General features: G+C 38.8%; 1 protein-coding gene across 4 annotated transcripts in view; it reads left to right on the forward strand.

The window, feature by feature from the left end:
* The window catches only part of ttc3 (tetratricopeptide repeat domain 3), a 110051-nt gene that overhangs the window by 63726 nt on the left and 20215 nt on the right, over positions 1-26110 (forward strand). For all 4 annotated transcript variants that reach the window (XM_069888856.1, XM_069888857.1, XM_069888858.1 and 1 more), the window contains 12 exons: positions 7-99; positions 2699-2763; positions 3671-3810; positions 4419-4733; positions 6772-7023; positions 8128-8174; positions 15002-15058; positions 16053-16135; positions 17811-17963; positions 20717-21590; positions 25388-25456; positions 25893-26042. In XM_069888856.1, coding sequence (XP_069744957.1) covers positions 7-99; positions 2699-2763; positions 3671-3810; positions 4419-4733; positions 6772-7023; positions 8128-8174; positions 15002-15058; positions 16053-16135; positions 17811-17963; positions 20717-21590; positions 25388-25456; positions 25893-26042 — 2298 coding nt within the window. The remainder of the gene's footprint in view (positions 1-6; positions 100-2698; positions 2764-3670; positions 3811-4418; positions 4734-6771; positions 7024-8127; positions 8175-15001; positions 15059-16052; positions 16136-17810; positions 17964-20716; positions 21591-25387; positions 25457-25892; positions 26043-26110) is intronic.

Below are 26110 nucleotides of genomic sequence, written 5' to 3' on the forward strand. Positions count from 1 at the left end.
TTGTAGGACTTTCTCAAAGATCCATGTTTCACTCCAGATTGTGGAGGGCAAATTTCCAAAATTGTCATCTACGATTCGAAAGGTCTTGTGAAATGTGAGGTAAGAATTCTATCCAATGACTTCACTCTATTTCTCATTGGACAAATAATGTAATTTAATTGAAGCTGAGATGGAGTAATAGAATCAGGCAATAACTTCAAACAAATAATGGGATATCTTGGGTTTGGCCACTTAAAAGTGCCACCATTTTTCATGTTTATTCTGCTTTTTGAATGTCCATTTTATATTTGGAACAAAATTTGCCATTTCTGCCTTGTGAATGACGGTTCCTGCTGAGGAATCTTAAACTACTTGGTTGAACCATGTTTGCATGAATAAATCATTAACATTTACAGGTTTTGTGACTGAGTGTGAAAGTTGTGCGACATTTCAATATTTATGGAGCTATTCTTTGTACCACTTCAGGCCAAATAAGTTGCGAATTATTCTCCTCCTGTAACCTTTCTCACTTGTAGGTAGCAAGACCCAAGTAGATTATCGGTGAGCTGAGTATTGAGTGAGGAGATTATGAAAATAAAATAGAACAATCAAGCAGCTGATCATTTTAGATGCTGCTTAGATCATGAAACCTTGCTCTCTCTGTCTCCCTTATCATTCATCCCCACCCTCACACCTTGTGCTTGAGGTGGGATTATTCCAGGCCAGTGATAACAGTGGTGGCCTAAAGGCTAATCTTGTATGGCTGCCTGATAATTCATCTTTGCAATGTTGGGGGAAAATGGATAGATTTGAGAAACATAAAGCCAAGTACAGTTTCTTAAACAAAAAGATTGATATGTCAGAAGCTTCCTTAAATCCCAGGGATCACAGAAATGGAAACTGAAGGTTGTGTTCTTCTTCCAAAAGTTCATCACACATAAACTGAATGCCCGACGTGTCGAATAGTGGAATGTGCCGATTGTTTGGTTTTTACCGGCGAGTTAAGGGATTGGTGGCTCTGACAATTCACAGGTAGCTACTGGAAATCTGGATACACTTGAGTCAGACAGAATCTCTCTCGAGTGATCAAGTTGGTGATCTTCCATCAGAACTTCAAGATGGCTTGTTTTGATAATCAAGAGGATGCAGTCTCACATCTCAGAATCTCAATTCAATTAGTGGAATAAATCTAACATCAAGGCGTAATATTTAGTGGATCTGCTTACATAACAGTCATGTTGCCTAAGTTTTTTGGGTCATCGATGCATCCTTTTAGGCCAGGAAATCTGCCATCCTAATCAAATTGCTCTTAATGTGATCGGAGGCCCATTGTATTATTAGTTGTAAATGTGATTGCCTAGTTGTTACCTTTTGAGAATTATTCTAGCTGCTTGACTATCCAATTCAGAGCATTGTTTGTAGAACCTTCCAGCCAAACCATATTAAGAAACTCAGCAAGCTTATTGGGAAAACCTCTGTTTTGGTCAGTTTGTTTATGACTTCACACTAGAGTCATACAGGGAACCCAGGTATTATGCTGGCAGAGGTAGAAAGACCATAAAGACTTCCTCTACAAGTTGTATACGGATCAAAAGGGGCATTAGTTCTCATCTGTAGCATTACTTGTTCTTGCCAGTTTCTATTAGAATGACCCTTCACGTTTGCTGTCAAAGGCTTAAGTTTGCCAGTTCTGTTGTGGCAGCCTTGAGTCTACAAAGATAAGGAAGGTGACAATGACTATCCCATTCTGTTGCACTTCAAAGCAGTACCACTGTAGATGACCTCTTGAGGCTTCCATAAGAGGACACAGTGAATTTTTTTAAAAACGTTTTGACTACAAGCTATGGATGATGATTTCCAAATCACAACCGTAGACTAGAGAGAGCCCCTTAATTACCTTCAACAACTTCTGATGGAATGTCACTGGGCTGACGTGTTATTTTTTTTCTTTCTTCGGAGAAATTGCTTGAACTGCCCAACATATTCAGCTTTTTTTGTGTGAAATTATTTTGATCTGCCTTGTTTTTACCAGCACTGCTAACTAATTGGTACTGCAGCTACATTACACTTCCAAAGCAGTTTTTTAACACGTAAAGTGTTGAGTAAGCATAAGAAAAAAAACCAATGGTGGAGCATATGAGAGCTGGAGCTTGTTTGATCATTTGGATGCTGATCTATTAGTGGGTAACTGACTTTGCAAAAGTAGAAAAGGAAAATTCTGCAGATTTTAGAAATTCAAAATAAAACAATACTGGAAATACTCAGTTCAGGTAGTCTGCAGAGTGAGAAACTCTTAACACTTCTCTCCTTTCTCCCAGAATTGCTCTTTCTTAATTCTCAAAAATCTATTTATCTCAGCCTGAATATATACTGTGATGAAGTGTGCAGAGAATCCAAAGCTTTACAGTTTTCTGAACTGACAAAATACCATTTCATATATATTTCTATTGCCACTCGTGTTTCTAGATTTTCTAGCTCCCTACATTTAATTTTTTAATATTTTGGAATTTTTGTTGTCTTACTTGGGTCCAAATTGTCTTGTAATTCTTTTTGAAATTGGATAGGTGCATCTTTTCTGTATTTTTAAAAATCATTTTTAAGGAATAATAAAGTTACTTTAATAATCTTTAAAGTTTGTTTGCATTTTTAAATGTTAGATGTTCACAATTTAAATGTAAACAATTTATATTGCTAAATGCAAATTATCTTTTTTTTTTAGTTTGAGGCTAAAATAAAGAAAAACAAAAAATCTCCAAAAAGAGTTGTTAAACAGAAATGCTCAAGGTAATGAATGGTCTTATTCTCAATAGTTTAAACCATTGTTTGTCAAGGAGACTTTTCTCATGGAAATCTTGTGGTGATGTGTTAAAATGTATTTCTCAATAGATTGTTGCAGCCTAACATTTGGGGATTATCCTGCATTATTTTCTTTTCACTAGAGGGTTGAAACTGGCCCTTTGTAAGTGTTTAAGCATAAGTATTCCAACACTAACTGTCATTAAAACACATAATATTAAAAAGGCTAAACTGCTTATTCCCTGACAGCATTTAAAATAAATACTGATATACTGATTTTTGGTGAATTTTTCAAGTAGACATACACGAGAGTTTATTTGATGTCAAGAAGAATAGCTTTCCAGTTGCAGCTTTTTTTTAAAATCCTTTCCAGATGCTGAAAATCTGAAAGAAAAACAGAACATGCTGGAAAACCTCAGCACATCAGATAGTATCTGTGGAAAGAGAAATGGTCAATGTTTTGAGTCCACAAATTGTCCAGTTTAAACATGATTGCATGATTTTGAATGTTGGTTGGTGCCTGTCTATTTATAAACTGATGCTGTATCAATATTGCATTTAAGTTGCCTGATTTTTTTTTCACTTAGCATGTATACATACCTGGACAGATAAGAAATATTTAAATGGAATTCTATTTCATGGTACTTTTTAGCACTTCTAAATTAAATCTCATCTAATTGTCCTTCCATTTCCCTCTTTAAGGAAACTCTCTCAAGCACATTGTCTTTTTGCTGCCTGTCTTTCTATTCGCTAGGTTACTACTAGTTCTTGCATTGTTATTTTCTGGTCTTTTTTCTCATTGTTATTGCATACATCTCCAATTAATCACTACTTGCACTTTTTCTAACTCAGCAGTCTATGTAACCCAGAATGTGATTTTCTTCATTACTTGTAGTGCTTTGAAGTTAAAGATTAAAGAACATCGTAAACAAGCCAGAAAATTAAGAAAAGAAGCATCAAGATCCAATGCTGAAAAACAACTTAAAAAAAGTGTTGAAATAAACAATAAAACTGAAGAAACCAATTCTAAAACTGGTAACAAAAAATGCATGATTCATAGTAATTGCTGCGCCTAATGATCTACAACTTCTCACGACGACTTAATAAATGGGCATACATTTGGTGGAGAAACAGTAAATTCAAGTTAATTACAGCTAGTTAGAATATTTCCAACAGAAAAGGTGTGTGATTTCATTGTTTGGGAGTTTTTTCTCGGCTGTGATGTAAAAGGTAAAGGTGTAGTGGGCCAGGTCAACCCTGCACACGACGAGCCGAATCACAGTAGTGAACAGCCAGCGTGGGAGGGCACAGGGACTTCCCCCCAGCCCCCACCTCGCAGAAGTTCCAGGTTGCAGGAACGCGATGCCAGGGGAATGGCCAGGCCTCACAGCAGCATTATGACATCACTCCCGTGACCCTCTCGCCTCTCGTAAAAAGGAACACACGTGGTCTGAGTAAATGGCAGCTACTGGTTTACTTGCTTGGTGTGGGCAGCATTTATTTCTCAGCAGCTCTGCCTTTACAAAAGTTCCATTATTGTCATGTAAATACTACATTTAGAATGTAACATACATCAAATTCTTTAACTTTACTCAAGGATAGAGAATTTATTTATGACAAAATGTTGACCTTTTTATATACAGGTAATTCCTGGAATTCTTTTGGTGATCGAATGTTGCAGTTGATAATTAAAAATAAAGAAAAGTTAAAAGCTGGAGGGTGGAATATTACAAATTTGCTACAAGAATTACAGTCATTCCGTGTTCTAAGCAAAGAGGATTGTGATAAGCTGTCTGCAAGTGTCTCCAAGCCATGTCAAGTTATGGACCAACTGCTTGATCTCATTGTGCAGGAGAATAACAGAGTAAAGACAAGGACATTTGTTTACATACTTACAAAATGCCAAAAGAATGGTGAGAAGCTATTGGAGGATTGGATCAGTTGGTTAAATGATGCAGGTAATGTCACTAAACATGCAAACTGGAGCCACTCCTCTTTTTTTCCTTTATTTGCCCCTTTGCTACACAGATTTAAATTTGTTATCAAATAACTTGCATGTAATGAGAGTGCACATTCCAAATTTTAGTCAAGGTCATTTGTAGACATTTTGGTTTGACCATGTAGAAATTACAACACTTTTTACACATAGTTCCCCTCATTTCAGGGTACCATAATGTTTGGGTCATTTGTCTTCACAGGTGTTTGATTGTGTTCAGGTATGTTTAATTACTTCATTGGTGCAGGCATAAGAGGGCTAGACTTGCTGCTAAACTTTTATTCACCTTTGGAGTCTGTCGTTGCCATTTTTCAACATGAGGACCAAAGTTGTGCCAGTGAAAGTCAAAGAAGCCGTTATGAGGCTGAAAATCAAGAATAAAACAGTAAGGGACATCACCCAAACAGAAACACAGAGGCTAAACTGCAAGATGAAAACCATGGCCATGGTGGTCTGCTTTGGATCTTGGATAGTTCCTTTCTGTCTCCACACTTTGCTCTTGCCAAGACTCTAATACAGGTTAATCTTTGTCTCATCTGTCCACAAGACCTTTTTCCAGAATTCTGCAGCTCTTTTAAATAGTTCTTGTCAAACTGGCCATTCTATCTGTGGCTAACTAGACCACAATCAGTGAGGATTGATAAGAACATCTCCATCAGTACCAGAGTACCACAGAGCTGTGCTCTTAGACCCCTGCTATACTCATTTTACACCTACGACTTTGTGGCTCGGTATGACAACAACACCATCTACAAATTTGCCAACAATACCATGCTAGTGAGTTGTATAAAGAAAGGTAATGAGTCAGCATACAGGATGGAGATTGAAAACTTGGCTGAATGGTGACCAACATTGGTGCGGTAATGGGTCGGCATGGTTGGCATAGCGGTTAGCTCAATGCCTTTACAGCGCCAGCAATTGGGATGGGACCAGGGTTCAAATCCCGCACTGTCTGTAAGGAGCTTGTATGTTCTCCCCGTGTCTACATGGGTTTTCTCCAGGGGCTCCAGTTTCCTCCACCATTCAATGCCATTCAAAATGTTCCAGGATTGTAGGTTAATGTAAATTGGGCAGCACGGACTTGTGGGCCGAAATGACCTGTTACTCTACTGAATGACTACATTTTAAAAATTAAACAACAATCTTGTACTCGATGTCACCAAAACTAAGGAACTGATTGTTGACTTCTGGAAGGGAAAGCCAGAGGTTTTTACAATCCAGTGAACATTGGGTTGGGGGTGGGGGGGAAAAAAAATCAGAGGTAGAGAGGATGAGCAAATTTAAATTGTTGGGAGTCCCTATCTTGGAGGATCTTTCCTGGATCTAACACACTAAAGGCATCGTAAAGAAAGCACGTCAGTGCCTCTACTTCCTCAAATGTTTGTGGAGGTTTGGTATGACACCAGAAACCTTGCAATTCTACAGATATGTGCTGGAAATTGTGCTGACCAGCTGCATCATGGTCTGGTATGGGGACACTAATACCCCTGAGCATAAAGCCCTTCAAAAGATAGTGGACACAGCCCAGGACATCACAGGCAAAACCCTCCCCACCATTGAATATGAGAGGGGAAGGGGGAAAATATTCTTCCGTTATTGTTACAATTAAACTGTGATTAATGTTCCATAATTACATGAATATCATTCGACAATCCTGGCATTAAATGCAATTCTTCCAGCAAACATCTGGGGAGAGAGAACTAAATTGAAGTTAAGGAAAGGTAGATGATCACTTTTAAACTTGTGGATCAATCCTTTTTATTTGGTGTATGTCTTCTCCATGCAAGACATTCTTTCTGCCCTATTAATAATGTTGTGTCCTTTTTATGGTCTCACTTCAAAAATAAAAATTCATGCTATGCTACCTCATTACCATAAGAGACCCAGAGAGCTGGCATGCAATATAGATGGGAATAAAATTTGCTTTGGGACAGAGAAAGGAGGAAAGTCCATTGTGAATATAATACTGTTTGAAGGTAATTTGTATTTTTTTTTTGTAGGCTGTGAAGCTGCAAAGTTATTCTTGCTTCGTTATTCAAAATTCATAGAGCAATTGGACTTGGACTCTCTGCTAAACTTGCTCAAAGAATCAGAGATCGATCTACCTCTATATGATAATACTAAGCAACTCGTCAAACAATTAATGCAGGAATCGCCAACAAAAACCCGCAGTTTTATCTGGATGTTGGAGGAAAAAAGAGATCAATTCCCTTCACTGCACAACCCTTTAGATGAATATTTTAATACAATGGGTTTGTATTTAATGAAATTAGACTTGTGAAGATACCAAAACCATTCATTATGTGATTCAGTCGAGATATTTATTCCACTTTAAGTCATAAGTTTGATAACGTTGCAAGAGCAAAGAGGGAAAAGTTGCTTTTTATAATGTTCCTGCTTGCAATAATTATAGATGAAGAAAGTCATCTTGGTTCATCCAGTGAGAACAACGTTGCAGTTTCCCCCTCCACCTCCAAATCTTATGCAATCTTTTTGGTTCACTATGAATCCTGGGCGATTTGATCCATTCAAAATGTTGGTTAAACTCTGCAGTATTTCTATCCATTTTCATTTCACCCTTTACTAATTTGAATGTGTATTTGTCATTCTACTTTTGTAATCTGAATTCAAAATAACATTCTAGACTTTTTCCTTGCTCTTGACTTGAGGTTGTATCTCAATGCCCCATTTTTGCAGTCTGAGGAGTCTAAATTTTTTCAGCCACCTGTATCTTAAATGAGGTGGTCTTAACCAGGCTTATGAAGATTTTAATTGCCTTCTCATTTGTTGCTCTGCATTAAGTGGACTTGGACTCGTATGCTAAATGTACTGAAAGAAATGGAGATCGATTGGAGATTGAATGGAAATTTTGAGTTTTGAGTCTCAGGAGGTCATTTGGTTGGCGTTAATACAACAGCTGTGGCAAATTAAATTTTGCTTTATTTCTTTCCCAATGTTTATTTCCATTATTGTTTTGCCTGTGGATCAATCCTTTTTATTTGGTGTATGTCTTCTCCATGCAAGACATTCTTTCTGCCCTATTAATAATGTTGTGTCCTTTTTATGGTCTCACTTCAAAAATAAAAATTCATGCTATGCTACCTCATTACCATAAGAGACCCAGAGAGCTTGCGTGCAATATAGAGGGGAATAAAATTTGCTTTGGGACAGAGAAAGGAGGAAAATCCATTGTGAATATAATACTGTTTGAAGGTAATTTAACATGTGATTATATAGCTGCAAATGTAACATTGACAGAGCAATTTAATTTTATTTATTTAAAGTTTAGTCCTGATCGCTTTACTGTTTTGAATCTTTCCAGAAACTTTTTTTGAAACTTTTTTTCTTTTATATAGATATTCCTTGTACTGTACTAAAGAAACAAGAAAATGAAGAATTATCTGTAAGTTGCTCTACAAACAATCCACTTGAGAGTTATTTCAAATAAAAGATCTGAAGTTGAAATAGATCATAGAATTACCACTCAGGAGGGGAGTCACATGATAGAGTAGCCGGTTGGGTAAAACCAGCCCTCTCCAGAAAAAAAGTTAGAAAAAGACAAAGCTCAATAAATATAAAATATAAGAAATTAGAAGATAAAGTTACAGAGAAGAGAAAGAAGATGACACCCAAGAAGGAGAAAACAAAAACAACTGAAAAAAATAAAACTCACCAGAGAAGAAAGAAGAAGGCCCAACCTGCACAAGGGAACAGGGAGCTGTGGTGGTGAGGAGTGCCCAATCCAAGGTTGGTGCCTGCCCTGCGGAGTCACGACCTCCTGAATGGTGGACTTCAAAAATGGCTCTCGGAGCCAAACAAAAGTGCGCAAAGGAAAAAGAAAACATCTACGGGGCGGGGGGGGTTCAGCAGAGGAGCGGGCAGCCACAGCGCGACCAGCTGAGGGACACCCGACACCAGGGCACTCAGCTGGAGGATGAGGATGGTGGCAGGGGAGGGAGTGAGGAAACAGACGAGGGAGAAAGACAGCAGGGTGACTGACAAGAGGATCAACGGCAGGAGGCCCGACAGGCAGCCCAGGAGGGGAAGACCAACAGCAAGAGGAGGCCCGAGAAAGAGATATAAGCAGCTCATCAGGAAAAACAAGAGACACAGACACAAAGAAGAGAAGAAGACAGAAACACAGGAACAGACACAGAAGAAGAAGACCAAGATCTTCACAGAGAAATAGAAGGTAAAACTGATGGACAGAATATAGATAAAGCCTTTTTTGAAGAACAAATGAGATCATTAAAAGAATGGTTATCTTTAAAATTTAGTGCAATTAAAAGAAAAATGAAAAGAGCAGAAGATAAAATTCAAAGTTTAGAACTGGTCATGACAGAAATAGTGAAAAGAGTAGAGAATGTGGAAGAACGGGTAACGGCTGTAGAAATGGAAGTAAATGACTTAAAGAGAAAAATTGGAAGAAAGTGACAAAAAACTTAAAGAGACACAAGAGTTGTTATCTCAGAAAATTGTTATGTTGGAAAATTATAGTAGGCGAAACAACATAAAAATAGTGGGCCTGAAGGAGGGTGAAGAAAGCACAGAAATGCAGGAAGAAATGGAAATAGAAAGGACACACAGAACACTAGCTCCGAAACCACAGACACATCAAAAACCAAGATCCATCTTAGTAAAATTTTTGAGATATATGACAAGAGAAAATATATTGGAGCGGGCAAGAAATAAAATTAGAGAAGACAATAAACCATTGGAATACAAGGGTCAAAAAATATTTTTTTACCCAGACATAAGTTTTGAACTCTCAAAGAGGAGGAAGGAGTTTAATACAGCGAAAACGATTTTATGGAAAAACAGTTATAAATTCATGTTGAGACATCCAGTCGTGCTTAAAATATTTATACCCGAGGAGCAAAACAGACAGTTCTCGGATCCGGAGGAAGCACAAGAATTCGCAGAACATTTGCAGAACAGATGAAGAGATTTAGCAAGAATGAAGAATGGTGATAAAATATATATAAAGATGTAAAAACAATGTATATGTAAAGAACTAAAGAGGGAAAAGAGAAGGGAAGGAAGGAAGTAAGGGGCGAAAAAGAGAGCTTTGTTATATGTGTAAAACAAAAGGTTTTCTGGGGAGGGCTGGGGGGAGAGGGAATAACCGTCATTGCAAAATTAGTTGAGGCTTGCGAGCAAGATCGCAATCCAAATGGAATGGGGAGTTGTGGTTGCCCGGCAAGTGATAGGGGCAACTCAGAGAGGGGAGGAGCATTTGGGGTTAAGGTATTATTGAGTGTGGGAATTGTTGGAGTATTTTATGTTTTAAATGTGTGGTCGTACATTGAGTTTAAAAAGGGAAAATTAAGATAAAAATGGGAAAAAGGGGGATGGAGGTGGCGAGGAAGCGGAAAAGAGGTGTAAGCAAGATATAACATGGCCACGTTGAACTATATGACTATAAACATTAATGGAATACATAACCAAATTAAAAGGAAGAGGCTATTAAATTTACTGAAGAAAGAAAAAGTAGATATAGCATTTGTGCAGGAAATCCATCTAACTGAAGTGGAACATAACAAATTAAAGAGAGACTGGGTAGGACACGTAGTGGCAGCATCATATAATTCAAAAGCTAGAAGTGTAGCCATATTAGTTAACAAAAATATAAACAAAAAGAATGAGGGGAAAGATGGCAAAATAGAGGAGTTTTTAGCTAAAATTGAACTGCCGAAATTGCAAGAAGAGGAACGAAACAAACTGATAAAACCATTTGAAATAGAGGAAGTACAGGATATATTAAAAAAGCTGCCAAACAATAAAATACCTGGAGAGGATGGATTCCCAATAGAATTCTGTAAAACATTTAAAGAGTTATTAATTCCTCTTCTCCTGGAAGTAATGAACCAGAAAGAAGAAACACAAAACTTGCCAGATTCATGTAAGACAGCAATAATTACAGTAATGCTAAAAACAGGGAAGGATCCATTAACACCAGTATCATATAGACCAATATCTCTACTTAACTCAGATTATAAGAGTTAATTATTAGCAAACAGATAGGCCAATTGTGTACCAAAAATAGTAAAACAAGACCAAACTGGATTTATTCAGAAAAGACGAACAGCAGACAATGTCTGTAAACTTATTAATCTAATTCATGCAGTTCAAGGAAATAAGAAACCAAGAGAAATAATTTAAATGCAGAAATAACCTTTGACAGAGTAAAGTGGAATTACTTATTTAAAATATTACAGAAGTTCAATCTACCAGAAAAATTTATTAATTGGATTAAAGCATTGTATAAGGGACCATTGGCGAAGGTAGCAGTAAATGGATATGTATTGAACCAATTTAAATTAAGTAGGTCAACTAAACAGGAATGTCCATTATCCCCCTCATTGTTCGCTTTAGCGATAGAACCTTTGGCAGAACTGATAAGAATAGAAAATAAAACAAAAGGGATAAAAATAAAGGAGAAGGAGTATAAAATCAGCTTATTTGCAGATGACATCATAGTATACGTAACAGAATCAGAAATATCAATAAAAGAATTACATAAGAAAATGAAGGAGTATGGAGAAATATCGGGGTACAAGATCAACACAAATAAAAGTGAAGTGATGCCAATGAGTAACACGGATTATACAGAATTTAAAAAAGAATCACCATTTAAATGGCAAACACAAGCAATCAGATACCTAGGGATCAGGTTAGATAATAACTTAAGCCACTTGTACAAACTAAATTATCAGCCACTAATGAAATTGCAGGAAGATTTAGAACATTGGAAAGAATTACCGCTAACATTGATAGGGAGGGTAAACTGCATTAAAATGAACGTGTTCCCAAGGATACAATACTTATTTCAAACGTTACCAATTCCCTTAACAGAAAAAATCTTGAATGAACTAAAGAGAATAATAAGGAAATTCTAGTGGAAAGGGAGGAATTCAAGGGTAGTGCTATATAAATTAACAAAGAGGTATAACCAAGGTGGTTTGTAGTTACCAAACTTTAGAAATTATTATAGAGCCGCACAATTAAGGTATTTATCAGATTTTTACCAGACAAGGGAAAAACCAGACTGAACTAAGATAGAACTAGATAAAATAGGGGAGAAAGTACTGGAATATATACTTTATAAGTGGGATGAAAAGTTGGTGCAATATAAAAGCTCACCAGTATTGCATCATTTACTTAATATATGGAAGATTCATTGGAGCGACTTCATCTCCAACATCGAAGTACTCGAGATGGCAGAGGCCGACAGCATCGAATCCACGCTGCTGAAGATCAAACTGCGCTGGGTAGGTCACATCTCCAGAATGGAGGACCATCGCCTTCCCAAGATCGTGTTATATGGCAAGCTCACCACTGGCCACCGAGACAGAGGTGCACCAAAGAAGTGGTACAAGGACTGCCTAAAGAAAGCTCTTGGTGCCTGCCACATTGACCATCGCCAGTGGGCTGATATTACCTCAAACCGTGCATCTTGGCGCCTCACAGTTCAGTGGGCAGCAACCCCCTTTGAAGAAGACCGCTCCTCACTGTCAAAAGACAAAGGAGGAAAAACCCAACACCCAACCCCAACCAACCAATTTTCCCTTGCAACCATGTCTGCCTGTCCCGCATCGGACTTGTCAGCCATAAATGAGCCTGCAGCTGACGTGGACATTACTCCTCCATAAATCTTCGTCCACGAAGCCAAGCCAAAGAGGAAGAAGATCCACTTAGAAAGGAAAAAAAAAACGAATTACCAAATACCCAAATTGTTATTGACACAAAACCCACTAATCCCTTTTACAATAGATAACCTTTCCTTTAGAGAATAGGAGAGAAAAAGAATCAAAAGAATAGAAAATTGTTTTTTGGGAAATAATTTATTAACATTTGAAGTACAAATATGGAATAACTCATGGTACAATGTAAATCATCAACTGAAAGCTTATTTAAAGGATAAATTGGGAAATAGACTGAGATTACCAGAAGGAAGGAGCTTTGAATATGTGATTACAGTCACATTGATAATTAAAAGATTTATAGCCAACGTGTACATTAAGCTGCAAGATAAGGAAAATGATGAAATAAACTATAAACCTAAGCAGAAGTGGGAAAAGGATCTAAACATAAAGATAAAAAATGAAGTATGGGAAAAGTTATGTTCTGGAACTATGAAGAATACAATAAACACAAGGTTACGCATGATACAGTATAATTGGTTACACAGGGTATATAATCACTCCTCAATAATTAAAAGAATGGGATCCAACATTATCAGATAGATGTTTTCACTGTAAGAAGGAAACGGGAACAACAATTTGGGCATGTACGAAAGTGAATACGTTTTGAGAAGAACTAAATCAGATATTAAATAACATCACAAAAAATAACATACCAAAAAATCCAGGATCTTTCTTTTAAGTAATATAAGAAGTAAAGAATTAGGCCTCAAATTGGATAAAGCGCAAAAAAGATTTATTATGATAGCCTTAGCAGTAGCAAAAAAATCTACTTGGAAAATGGAAGATAGCCTGAGAATACAGCAATGGTACATGGAAATGAATAAATATATTCCATTGGAAAAAATAACATATAATTTAAAAAATGAAGTCAGATTGTTTAAACAAATTTGGGAACCATACATGGAACATAACAGAGAGAGCTTGCCTCGGACCTCCATCCCTAAAATGATAAGACAAAATGACTTGATCCAGTGTGTAACAAATAGATGACGCATTTTTCTTGTTTATTTTCCTTTGTGTGAAGATACTGTTTTATGGTTTTATTGTATTGTATATGTTGAATATTTATTGGTTTTGGAGGGAGGTGGGAGTTGGGGAGGGAAGGAAAGGGGGGAGAAAGGGAGAAAATGCCACTTTGTATATTTCATGAGAAACGTTTGTACATATTTTGGTTGATATGGTTCAGTGTGAAAAATAAAAAATTATATTTAAAAAAAATGACCACTCAGATTGCAGTTTTGTCACTGCAAAGCCTCACTTGCTATCAAATATATTAGTTAAAATCCCACCTGTAGTAGTGTATAATATTGACGTGATTATTGGTAACTAGCTGGTTATTGGAAAGGATGCAATAAAGCTTAACTAAATTGGCAGATTTAGGCACCCAAGTTATGAGGAAAGGCTTAAATAGGCCTTTAAGAAAAGAAAAACTGATACAGAAGTTGCAGATTATTGATTAAAATTAATTGCATTCACCTTCAGGCTACTTCACAAGCATTTAGTACAAGTAGAGTTTATTGGTGTTTTATATTCTAGAAAATTCTGGCAGTCAATTTCCAGACACAGTTTGAACCAACAAACGTGAAATGACCTTTTGAGTTTTTATTTAAGAGTTAAGAAACCATTTGATGACTGAGGGGAATAACCATAAGAATTGGAAGCCATTCAGCCCCTCAGAACTGAACTGAAATGTCAGTTTAGACTGTGTGTTAGTCTTGGAACTGCAAATGTTTCAAATGCATTTGCATCACTTATACAGAATCTGAAAAAAGGGATACACAGTACATATATCCATATGTTCTGTATAGGTGTGGATGTGTCGAGAATTCTTAGGCTTGATCATAGAAGAAGACCTGTCAGATTAATATGTTCTGGCATTGCGATGTATGGAATGGGCTGCCAAGTGACAATTTGCAGGAGTAAGACAATGTAAACTTTAGAAATGTTATAGGACATGAAAGTTGCCAGATGGAGCATTTTTTTCCCCCATTTGGATTTTCTTTGTTCACTATTGATTAACTGAGCTATTTTAGCATGGTTCTATCATATTGAGTGCCTGAACACTCCTTTCTGAAATGTGGGTCAGAATCTGTGTGACAAATGCAACATCATCCACTGTGAGCTGATGTACATGGCAAATTCAAAACATCTCCAGGTTCTGCTTTTATCTGTAATCATATAATTATTGAGGATAATAGAACTGCATGAATGCAACACCAATTCCAGTGGGTGCCTTGTATTTATTTGCAGTTATCACTACACCATAAATCTTCGTCCGCGAAGCCAAGCCAAAGAAAACACCATGCCTAGACAGTAAGATAGGAGAAAGAAGTTCTATTAATGCATTGTAACAACAATCAGAGCATAGACACTTGAAAGCATTTTAGTGTATTAAACTTTTATTCAAAATGTATATTATGCCTTCTTGAGCCTACAGTTCATTAAAAGATACCATCAGAAATGTATGTGCTTTGAAAAATGACCATTCTTAGCCTCAGTGCACTTACATTTGATTTTCTTGCAGAATGCAAATCTTAAAAGTAAAATTCGAAATAGGAAAAAGAAGTCAAAGGATTCCAAGGTGAGTGCATTTTGATGATCTTTTGCCATCTGACTTTCATGGTTTGTTTTGTAAATGTGTACGGTCCTCAATTTTACTTTTAAAAAATTTTCACTGCAAACTATTAGGCTATATGGGGAGGACAGAACTCGCCCGTCCATTTGTTTATTTTGGTTGAGGGCTGGAGTATGCTTCTGGCTTTCCTTTGGGGAATTGCATACATGCCTTCAGTAAGTTGTTAGCCATGCCACTGACGGGGAATTTCTCAACACTTTTTGATTTGTTGTACTAAGCTTTAATTACAGTAATCTGACTTTATTGCACTTCCTATGTGTAAACATGTTTATCATTTTAAATTCCACTTTTATCCCCCACTTTCATGCTGTCACAATTAAGGCACACACTGCTGCTCCTATTTCATATGTACTAGCTGTAGCTTGTACTTGTGTGTTTTTAAATTTTTTTTAATGTCACACAAGGGGTGCCATTAGTTCAGTGGCCCAATCACGGCAATAGAGAACCAAAAGAAAGTCTCTTCTGTGCTCCTGTAACCATGACTTCCTGTCCACTCCAGCAGTGACTCAAGCTTGAGGTATCCTCCTCATCCCTTGGTTCTGAACCCCTGATGTGATGGGAAAGCAGTTAGTGCCCGAAGCCCTTCGGTATCCCTGCCATCAGTTCCCTCATAAATCCTGATTGCAGTACCTGGTTCTCATAAACCAGTTGCCTGCATCCAGATGTGAGTTTCTCAGCCACAGTCAGGACCAGCAATCCCTGTGGTCTGGGCTGCCATCTTGGGCCTAGACCTCCATGGGTCTTTGATACTACAGCCGGCCCCATTCCACAGGCAGTTTAAACCTGTATGGGGACATCAGGCAGGATGGCCAGGCAATAAGACCCCTTGGAGGAGGACAGAAAGACGTGTCTCCCCTCTCTGCACCATCCAGGTCCACAGCAGTGGCAGCTCTGCTATCCTGATCTTTATTGGAAGTACTGAACCCTATTTAATTCACAGTCTATGATCCTTCTATCTGGAATGTTTGGAGATGGAACCCGTGAAGAGGAAGATGATGAAATATACTCAGATGATGGTTATCTGTGAGTATTCTCATATTCCTTTTTGATGCATTTAAATACACCTTCAGGAAGAGCACAAGCTGATTTAAAGATTATATTTTTGCCAATTGTTGTCACAGAAGTTTGGTCAAACTACTGATGGTGGTTCTTCTGTGAACCATGACACAAAAAATATAGCCCTGCCAACAGCCCGTTGTGGAGTTCCCTCCACCCAACCTGTACACTGTGGGCAACTGTGTGCTCGTATCTAGAGTGGTAATTGAACTCCCAAGCCATCCTGGGCAACCACATTGAGTCTTTCCACTGTGAGAGCAAGCCTTTAGAATTTCTTTTGTAACTGGCTCAGTCATTCCCCCAAGATTACTGGCTGTCAAAAGGCTTTTAATTTACTTAAACATTTCTGAAGTGTACAAGCATTAAAAATTATTCAAACCATTCAAAATGATACAAAAAGTCTTTAAATAATGAAACCACAAAAAATAATGTAATTGTTCTTAAATTATTTACTGGTTGGAATTAAGTAATCTTAAATTGGGCTGTCAATATAAGTGTGGGAATGCCTAATGTATATTTTTTTTAAACCTGTAATACTCATGAGGTAAAAATTAGTTGTGGAAACAAATTATGTGCCTAATTTTCAGGACATCAAATACTGGCAGGACATTCAGAGTAAATGGCAGGGAACCATGAATCTGCAACAAAGGTTCCTCTGTACATCCCAAGTTCCCTGCAAACAGTGACATAAGTGGATAGGGTAGTGAAGAAGGCTTAATTTCATAGGCCGAGACACTGAGTATAATGGGATATCATGTTGCATCTCTACAAACATAGGTTCGGTAGTCCTTGGAGTATAGCACTCAATCCTGGTTGCCACACTACAGGGAAAAAATGTGATAGCATTAGAAAGACTGCAGAAGGAATGCTGCCTGGAATGGAAGGCTATAGTTACAAGAAGAGATTGGATAACCCAAGTTCTCACTCATGCTGGAGGCTGAGGACTGACGTTAAAGTGGTGTAGAAAAATAGAGAGGCATAGAGATATCACCTTTTTTCCAGAGTAGAACTAGAAGGCAAGAGGGGAAGAAATTTAAAGGGAATCTGAAGGTGTTTTTTTCACACAGAGGTTGGTGGTTATTATGGTACAAGCTGCCAGAGGAGGTGGTAGAGACAGATACATTTACAATGCTTAAAAGGCATTTGGGCAGGTACGCAAGGAGTAGAGGGAAATGAGGTTAATGCAACTCGTGATCATTGTTGCATAGCTCTGGCTCTATATTTCTAGATCTACCAATAATTGCAGGAATTTTAATATAAACCAGTTTAAGCCTCACCTCCATGAAAGCCACCTACATCTCCCACTGCCTAGGGAAGGCAGCCAATATATTGAAAGACCCATCATTGACTCTTCTTTCCCTCCTCCTATTGCGGAGAAGTCTCAAGAATGTAAAAGCATGTATCAACAGGCTTAAGGAAAGTTTCCACCTCATAGTCATTGGATTTCTAAATGAACCCCATAAGGCCCATCATCCATCATGCTGGCCTTGCTTAGTACTTCTGAAGGATATGATATGTTATTTCACTGTTAGATTTTGCAGAATCCATGCAGAGATTGAAGGTGTTTGAATATTTTGCTCTGTTCATCTCTTAATGACAATCAGCTACTATATTAATTTGTGCCGATGATTCTTTCCAATAGGGTACACTTGAACTCTGCAGATATTTTTACAATACCAGACCACCTGTGTCTGCAACCTGAGTGTGAAGATGTGTTTGAGGATACTTCAGCTGATGGTCATTACCATCAACTTGTCGGCAGTAACCCAGACTTAACCCGTGAAAGTCTATATGAGCAAGTATCATTTTAATGAACCTTGGATGGAGGAGGCAATTTATGAAATGGCAGAAAGGAATATTAGCATTAATGATAAAACAGTCCTCTATTTTAGTTCTGTTGAGAACTACCATATATTTTGGCATATAATTCGAATCTTGAAACCCTCAAAAAGCAGGAGTTGACTTACAAAAATAAGACCTTAAATTCAACTCAACAAAATGCTCAATGTAGATTCAGCATATAAGACAACCCGGAAGCACCTCCCCACTGCCAGTGCCACCACTCCTCGATACCTCCCCACTGTCAATATAACCCACCCAGACATTTTACAGTTGTAGAGGCCGGGGTCCCTGCTCCTTCCCGGGAGCTCAAGGACCCTGCTCCTGCCCGGGAACCGACACTTGGCTGTGGTTCCTGCACCAAGCACACTTGGGCAGCGAGGTGACTTCTTCAATGCGGACGGCACCGCACCTGGCCAGAAGCACTTTCTTGCTTAATTTACAGATTTTGTTACTTGGCGATTGGGGTGTTTTAACAAAGTTTGGGTTATTGCTGGGAGGCCCAGACACCAGTCTTTGGCACATTCCTTGCAGAAAATTGGGAGAAATTACATGAAAATGAGGCTGAAAATGGGGACCAACTTATCTGACGGTCATCTTTTATGCTGAAATACATGGTACATTGGATATTTGATCTCAGTAAACTGGAGATCAAGTCAAATCAAGTTAATTGTCCTCTGATTACACAAGTACAAGCCAACGAAACAGGGTTCTCTGGACCTCAGTGCAAAACAACCAGATGCACAACCGGGCATAACACATACAGACAAACAATACATATGCAGGATAAGAATTGATATGTACAAATAAATAAATATTGTTTTGAAAATATGAGAGTCAGATAGTTAGTGTGAGCAGTTCCTTTGGTTGTTCAGCATTCTCACTGCCCATAGGAAGAAGCTGTTCCTGAACTGGTGGTGCTGGCTCTGATCCTCCTGCATCTCTTTCCCTATGGCAGCATGCCCACTTCAGACAATGACCCCAACTGATCATATTGGTGGGGAGGGAGACTCCAGTGTTCCTCTCTTTTATGTTCTTGTGGATTGATCTCCAATCCATTTCTATGAAGCAAGAGTACCACACTGTGATGCAGCTGGTCATGACCCTCTCGATAGAGCTACTATAACTAGTAGGGCCGAACTGGCCTGTTCTGTGCTGTAAATAGTTATATGGTTATATAAAGATTGACATAGTGTTGTTGGTAGCCTTGCCCGCTTCAATCTTCTCAGCTGTTGCGCTTTCCTGACAAGTGAGGAGATGGGTATCCATGATCGATCACTAGTTAAGTGAACTCCAAGGAACTTGTGTTCTTTTTCTTCCCCCCCCACACAAAGATCTTTGACTAGGGGAAAAAAATACACGGGTCACGAGTTCGTTCCTCGCTGGGACCTAATTTCCGTGAGGGATGCTTGGATGCGACTCTGTCTTCAGATTCTATCACATTATGGATGATCCATACCTCAAATTTATTCAGTTACCTTTGATCCACTTTCCTTTATTTTTTTTCTAATAATCTGTTCATTCCATCTTAATGGAGATGAGATCTCGCTTTCCATTTGGAGTGTAGAAGGATTGAGAACGAGAGTTTATTGTCATATTGCCATTGGGCAGTACTGTTAGCGAGATCATGCCTCTGTAACAGTTTTGAACTGTCTGAAAGGAGTTTATACGTTCTCACCATGTCTGCGTGGGTTTCCCCCAGGGCCTTTAGCTTCCTTCCATCCTTCAAAAACAGTATTGGGGGTGTAGGTGTAATTGGGCAGCTCGGGCTCGTGGGCTGAAAGGGCCTGTTAACTGTGCTGCATGTCTAAATTGAACATTTTAAACATTTAGGTGACGATGAAATAAATCCCCCATATCCCATTCACATATCAGTGAAGGTTGGTTTGAATGAACAATGATTAGCAGCATAAAAGTCCAATTCCAAGATCTTGAGAATTCTGGTTAGAGTAGCCTCAGTGCGTAGCGTGTCATGGCTGGGAGCCCCCTCCCCCAAATTGCCAGGGAGGGCAAATTTCAGGGAATTTGGACTGTGGTGTGAAAGGTCTGGGAGGTCCTACCTTCCAAAGAATTTCATCTGGATCCAAGTAGGGTCATCATTTGCTTGTGGTATGATGAGACATACTGTCATAATATGGGTCCCAGTCTGAATCTAACGAGTCGGCTTTGTTGTCAGTGCCCCACAATAAATCATCCTCCGTTCCATTCATTGCACCCGAGAACTACTTAAGACAGAAGCTAGCAACAGACTGAACCATGAATCTCTTTGTAACGGTGCTTCACCCACCTACCCTCTGTACCCACCAGCTCAGTCAACACACATATGGTACTGGTATGTTTGGGGGTCATCTTATACCACCAATACAAGCTAAAACCATGAAATTCAGACCGAGATAGGGGTCTTGTCTTATCTGAAGGTTGCCTTACCCACCGAAATATACGGTAATTGGCACATGTGCCTCAAATGAGTTGACACTATAAAAGAAAAGAAATCTAGATGCATCTTTATAGAATAATTGAAATCATTGAGATTAGAAGTGGGCTGTAACAGTGAAGAAAAGTATATTTTGCATTGATATTTTGTTCAGGTCCAGCATTTTCATTCACGGCACTGTTGCAGTATTGATGTATATTCAATCATAAACTAAATGAATTCTCCAGGCAATATGTTACAATGTATTTTTTTAAATCCACTCCCATTTCTCCTAGATACTTTGCCCAAATTCTGAACGTACACGGTCCACTGGAAGTTGACGATCCATTGTTGATTCGCGAGTTCGAAGACTTTCCCCAAGAGGCTCGCGAGCTGGTGCAAAGAGCAGGTGGTTTGGAATCTTTTCTGATGGACTCGTTCTGGTTTGTGAAGATTGGGCCTGCAAATCATGCAATACAATCGAAGAGTTCAACAGCAAATGATAAAGCATCAACCAGAAGCACAGAAACGTCAAAGACCAACTTGGATGAAATTGAACCAGTGGTTCATCTCAATCCTGCAGCGAAAGAATTTAAACCAGTGTCTTATCATTCCTCTATATTTATGTCAGATACAAGTTCCTTAAGTGAACTACAAAATAATCAGTATTTATATTATAATACCGAATTGGGAGGAAATATTGATGGGAATATGTATTTTAATTATTATCCTGATGCAAAGACTCCTAAATCAGCCATCATATCAGATCATAATTTGAAGACAAGTGATCCAATGACTGGTTATTACTTGCATGCTTCTGAATGCTCCTCAGTGTTTGATTCAACATCCTGTGGTGATCCACCATCCAGTGCTACGCACCCAGTCTTTTCCGGACACCAATCAAACCCATCTATTATTAATTATAATGATCCGTTTCATTCCCTCAATTCCAGTGGAGGGAGTGATCCTGCAATAAATGAAATGGAAAATATGAAGCTTCGATTTGGTAGTTCTAATGCAAACACAGTCAGCACACTTGAGGAGAGGTCTGGCAATTTGAAGACAGAAAGTTCTAATGGAGCATCAAACAAGACGAGTCGTATGGAATACAATTATAATAATAAACGTGAAAATAAACAAGGTCCATTACTGAGGACCATTGCAGTACAGGTCAGTAGAAATACTTGTAGATTTTAAGTGAGTTTTGTCATCCAGCTGTTCTCAACCTTTTAGCTATGGCCCCCCCTAGGACCCTACTCAAAAGTTTATGGCCCCTTTTCCCTGTGAAGCAGTCAAGTTTTCATTTCTTTGTACTTTTCACCTACCGGCTACATAAAATATATTAAAAAAACAATTATGTGGGGTCAAAGAAAAAAAGAGGCCTTGGCTTAAATGCTGTCGTCCCCAGGGGAATCATAGAGGATCATTGAGGATAGCTGATGTAGGCAATTATTCCTCTAACTAGTTCTTTGGCTTCGCTTCGCGGACGAAGATTTATGGAGGGGTATGTCCACGTCTGCTGCAGGCTCGTTTGTGGCTGACAAGTCCGATGCGGGACAGGCAGACACGGTTGCAGCGGTTGCAAGGGAAAATTGGTGGGTTGGGGTTGGGTGTTGGGTTTCTCCTCCTTTGTCTTTTGTCAGTGAGGTGGGCTCTGCAGTCTTCTTCAAAGGAGGTTGCTGCCCGCCGAACTGTTTCTGGTTGCACGGTTGGAGGCGATATCAGCCCACTGACGGTGGTCAATGTGGCAGGCACCAAGAGATTTCTTTAGGCAGTCCTTGTACCTCTTCTTTGGTGCACCTCTGTCACAGTGGCCAGTGGAGAGCTCGCCATATAACACAATCTTGGGAAGGCGATGGTCCTCCATTCTGGAGACGTGACCTACCCAGCGCAGTTGGATCTTCAGCAGCGTGGATTCGATGCTGTCGGCCTCTGCCATCTCGAGTACTTCGATGTTAGGGATGAAGTCGCTCCAATGAATGTTGAGGATGGAGCGGAGACAACGCTGGTGGAAGCGTTCTAGGAGCCGTAGGTGATGCCGGTAGAGGACCCATGATTCGGAGCCGAACAGGAGTGTGGGTATGAAAACGGTTCTGTATACGCTTATCTTTGTGAGGTTTTTCAGTTGGTTGTTTTTCCAGACTCTTTCCATAACCCATGGTAGCCTTTAATTAAGGGACCAGTGTGAAGTATAATGTTGCAGATCTATACGAGACATTCAAAAGTAGTCAGAATTGTTTAAATTTTATTATGTTTAAAAAGAAGGGGAGTCATTTCAAGAAATAGTTGAGGATCAATCTTTAACCTCATTAGAGAAATTAGAAATGTTGCAATTTGTAGTTAGCTCAAGGATCAGGGGATACTGATTTAACATTTTGTGTAAACCAAGAAGGGCAATGTGACACGTCGCATATTTAGGATCTAGCATTTGTTACCTGTATGGTAGTGGAAATCTATTTTTAAAAAAAATCAGTGCTTTAAGTGTAGCTTAAAGCAAACTTTTCTCTACTGATTCATTGTTTACATGACGAATAAAATCAAACTTGGCAGAGGGGTGTTTCAAAATAGGGTAGCCGTTATGACATAATATCTTGAAATTTTGGAGAATAATTAAAAATATCTAAAAGAAGATGGGCAGGATCGCAAAATACGTGAGCTGGTTATGTTTATTTCATGCCCATTTATCCCTTTTGGATACCTTGCTCCAAAATAAAATGTTAATACCTCAGAAATTTTGGGGAGAAGATTGGCTCCAAATATGAATGGTGAGCAGGGATTGGAAATCTTGGGCTCAAATAGAATATCTTCCAAATAAACTAGAAATAAAAATGGATCAGATGGAGGTTACCAGAAAATTTGATAAAAGAAAGGCCGAGGATGTTGTCTACGTGGACTTTACTAAGGCCTTTGACATTTCCCGCATATGGGAGGTGAGGAAGGTTGGTGACTCAGTGTTTGAGGTGAGGTAGTAAACTGGATTTGACATTAGCATTACATGAGGCACAGAAGGGTAATAGTGGATGATTGTCTCTCTATGTCTGTGACTCATGATGTGCCTCAAGGATCAGTACTGGGTCCATTTGTCATTTGTTATCTGTATCAATAATCTGGATAATAATGTGGTAAATTGGATCAGCAAATTTGCAGATGAAATAAGGATGGGAGGTGTAGTGTTCAGTAAAGAAGGTTTTCTAAGTTTACAGAGAGATATGGACCAGATGGAAAATGGAAGGTGGAATTTAATGCAGACAAATGTGAGATGTTGCACTTTGGATAGACAAACCAAGGTGAGAGATTACACTGTAAATGGTAGGGCACTGAGAAGTGAGGTAAAACAAAGGGATCTGGGAATATAAATACATACTTCCCAGAAAGTGCTGACACAGGTTGATAAAAGAGACCCTTTGGCATTTTGGCCTTCATAAATCAAAGCCTTGAGCAGAGTAATTGGGATGTTATGGTAAAGTTGCATAAGACATAATATTGCTGGCTCTCCACTCAGCCCTGGATCACCATAAAAACAGCAACTCTTACATACAGCTGCTCTTCATCAACTACAGCTTAGCCTTGAACACCATTATTCCCTTAGTGCTGGTCAAGAAGCTACAAGGATCTGTCCTGGACCCTCCATGTCGATTAATTCACGAAGGCTTGCCAGCGGCTATACTTTTGAGGTGTTTGAGGAGATTCGGTAGGTCACTAAAGACTCATAAACTTCTACAGATGGACCGTGGAGAGCATTCTGACTGGTTGCATCACTGGTATGGAGGCAATAGCTCTCCGAAAAAGAAAAAAAAAACCCAGAGAGTTGTTAACACGGCCTGCAAAATCACAGGCAACAGCCTTCACTCCATTGAGGATATCTATAAGAATAAAGCAGCCTGAATCCTCAAAGACCCCATCCATTTAGGCCATGCCCTTTTCACTCTGCTACCGTCAGGGAAAAGGTACAGGAGCCTAAAGATGAGCGCTCAGCGGCACAAGGACAGTTTCCTTCCCGCTTCCATCAGATTCCTGAATAACCAATGAACCAAAGACAATGCCTTACTTTTCGCACATTTTGTTTTAATGTTGTAAAGTGGTTTACATGAATGTTTGCATTTTGCTGCTGCCACAAAACACTGAATTTCATGACTTGTTCATGACAATAAATTCTGAATCTGATTTTGACATTGGGGAGGCCAAATTTGGAGTATTGTGTGCAGTTTTGGTCACCTAACTACAAGAAGGATATCCATAAGATTGAAAGAGCGCACAGAAGATTTACTAGGATGTTGCCAGGACGAAGAACTGAGTAACAGGAAAAGGTTAAACAGGTCGAGGCAATACCCTGGAGCGTAGAAGAATAAGGGGAGATTTGATAGAGGTAATCAAAATTATAATGGGTTTAGATAGAGTAAACGTAAGCAGGCTTTTTTCATTCAGGTTAGGTCAGACATGGGTTAAGGGGTAAAGTTTAAAGGGAACATTAGGGGGAACTTCATGCAGAGAGTGGTGTGAGTATGGAATGGGCTGGCAATTGAATTAGTAAATACAGGCACAATTTTGACATTTAAGAAAAATTTGGACAAGTACGTCGATGGGAGAAGTGTGGAGGGATATGGTCCACGTGCAGGTCATTCGGACTGGGTAGAAACTGTACGGCACAGACTGGAAGGGTCAAAAGGCCTATCTATTTCTGTGTGGTAGTGTTCTATGGTTCTGTAGGGCATCTGTTTCTATTGCCAGACAAGGTGATGACGCAGGCCAGCAAGATTAAATAGGAGAAGAACTGTGATGCAGTAACTTGAGAAATTAAGTTGCAATGATGTCATGCTTGAACTGTACTACCTTGTAAATCTAGGGGGGATTGGGAGAGTTACAGTGTTCCAGCGTGTTTTGCCAGCAGCGTTCAGATAAAGTTTTTCAATTTTTTTTGTCCGATTCCATGCCTGTTAATGAAAATATTTGCATCTTATTCGTTACAGGTTCATCGGGAACCTTTATGTAACACCGAAATTAATACTGATCCCTTTCAGCCATTTGAAAATCAACAGGTAAATATGAAAGTTACAACTTGCCTTAGCATTGTGCCTTTCCCTTTCAAAGGAAATTTGCAAACGGCAAATAACTTTTTAATTAAGATCATCAGTTTAGATCTCTTAAGCACTACAGATCTAAAAATCCGAACTGGACTTATTTTTGACATAAGGGGATTTCTCTCAACTTCTATCCCAATAAAAGTTCTTAGCTCCATCTTTATACATATCTCATCTAAAAAAATGTCTTTTTTCAATATTGTGGTATGAGCCTCAGGTTTCTGAAGTGACCCATCAATTCACAACCTCCCAACACCGAACTCCAATTGAACTAATGCAATAGAATTATCACAGCAGTAAACTGAGAGGTGATGGAAAAGGATCCAGAGCTGTAAGATTGTTTTAAAACTTGTAAAATGAAATTGAATAACCAGTGTCTTTGCATCATCAATAGGGCGATATTTTGAGGATCGACAAAGAGTATAATGTTCTCCAGCATCAACTACAAGAAGCAGAAGAAAAATATGATCAACTTGCAAATCACAGCAAGGTTGAAATTATTGCTCTTGAAGAAAAGATGTCTGAAGCCGTGCATAAAAATGAGGTACATGTTCTTTTGTATTTACGTTAGAAACTGCATGAGTAAACTTTCCAAAGTAATTATCCGTGCTT

This window comes from Narcine bancroftii, chromosome 7, assembly GCF_036971445.1.
Source record: "Narcine bancroftii isolate sNarBan1 chromosome 7, sNarBan1.hap1, whole genome shotgun sequence".
NCBI lineage: Eukaryota > Metazoa > Chordata > Chondrichthyes > Torpediniformes > Narcinidae > Narcine > Narcine bancroftii.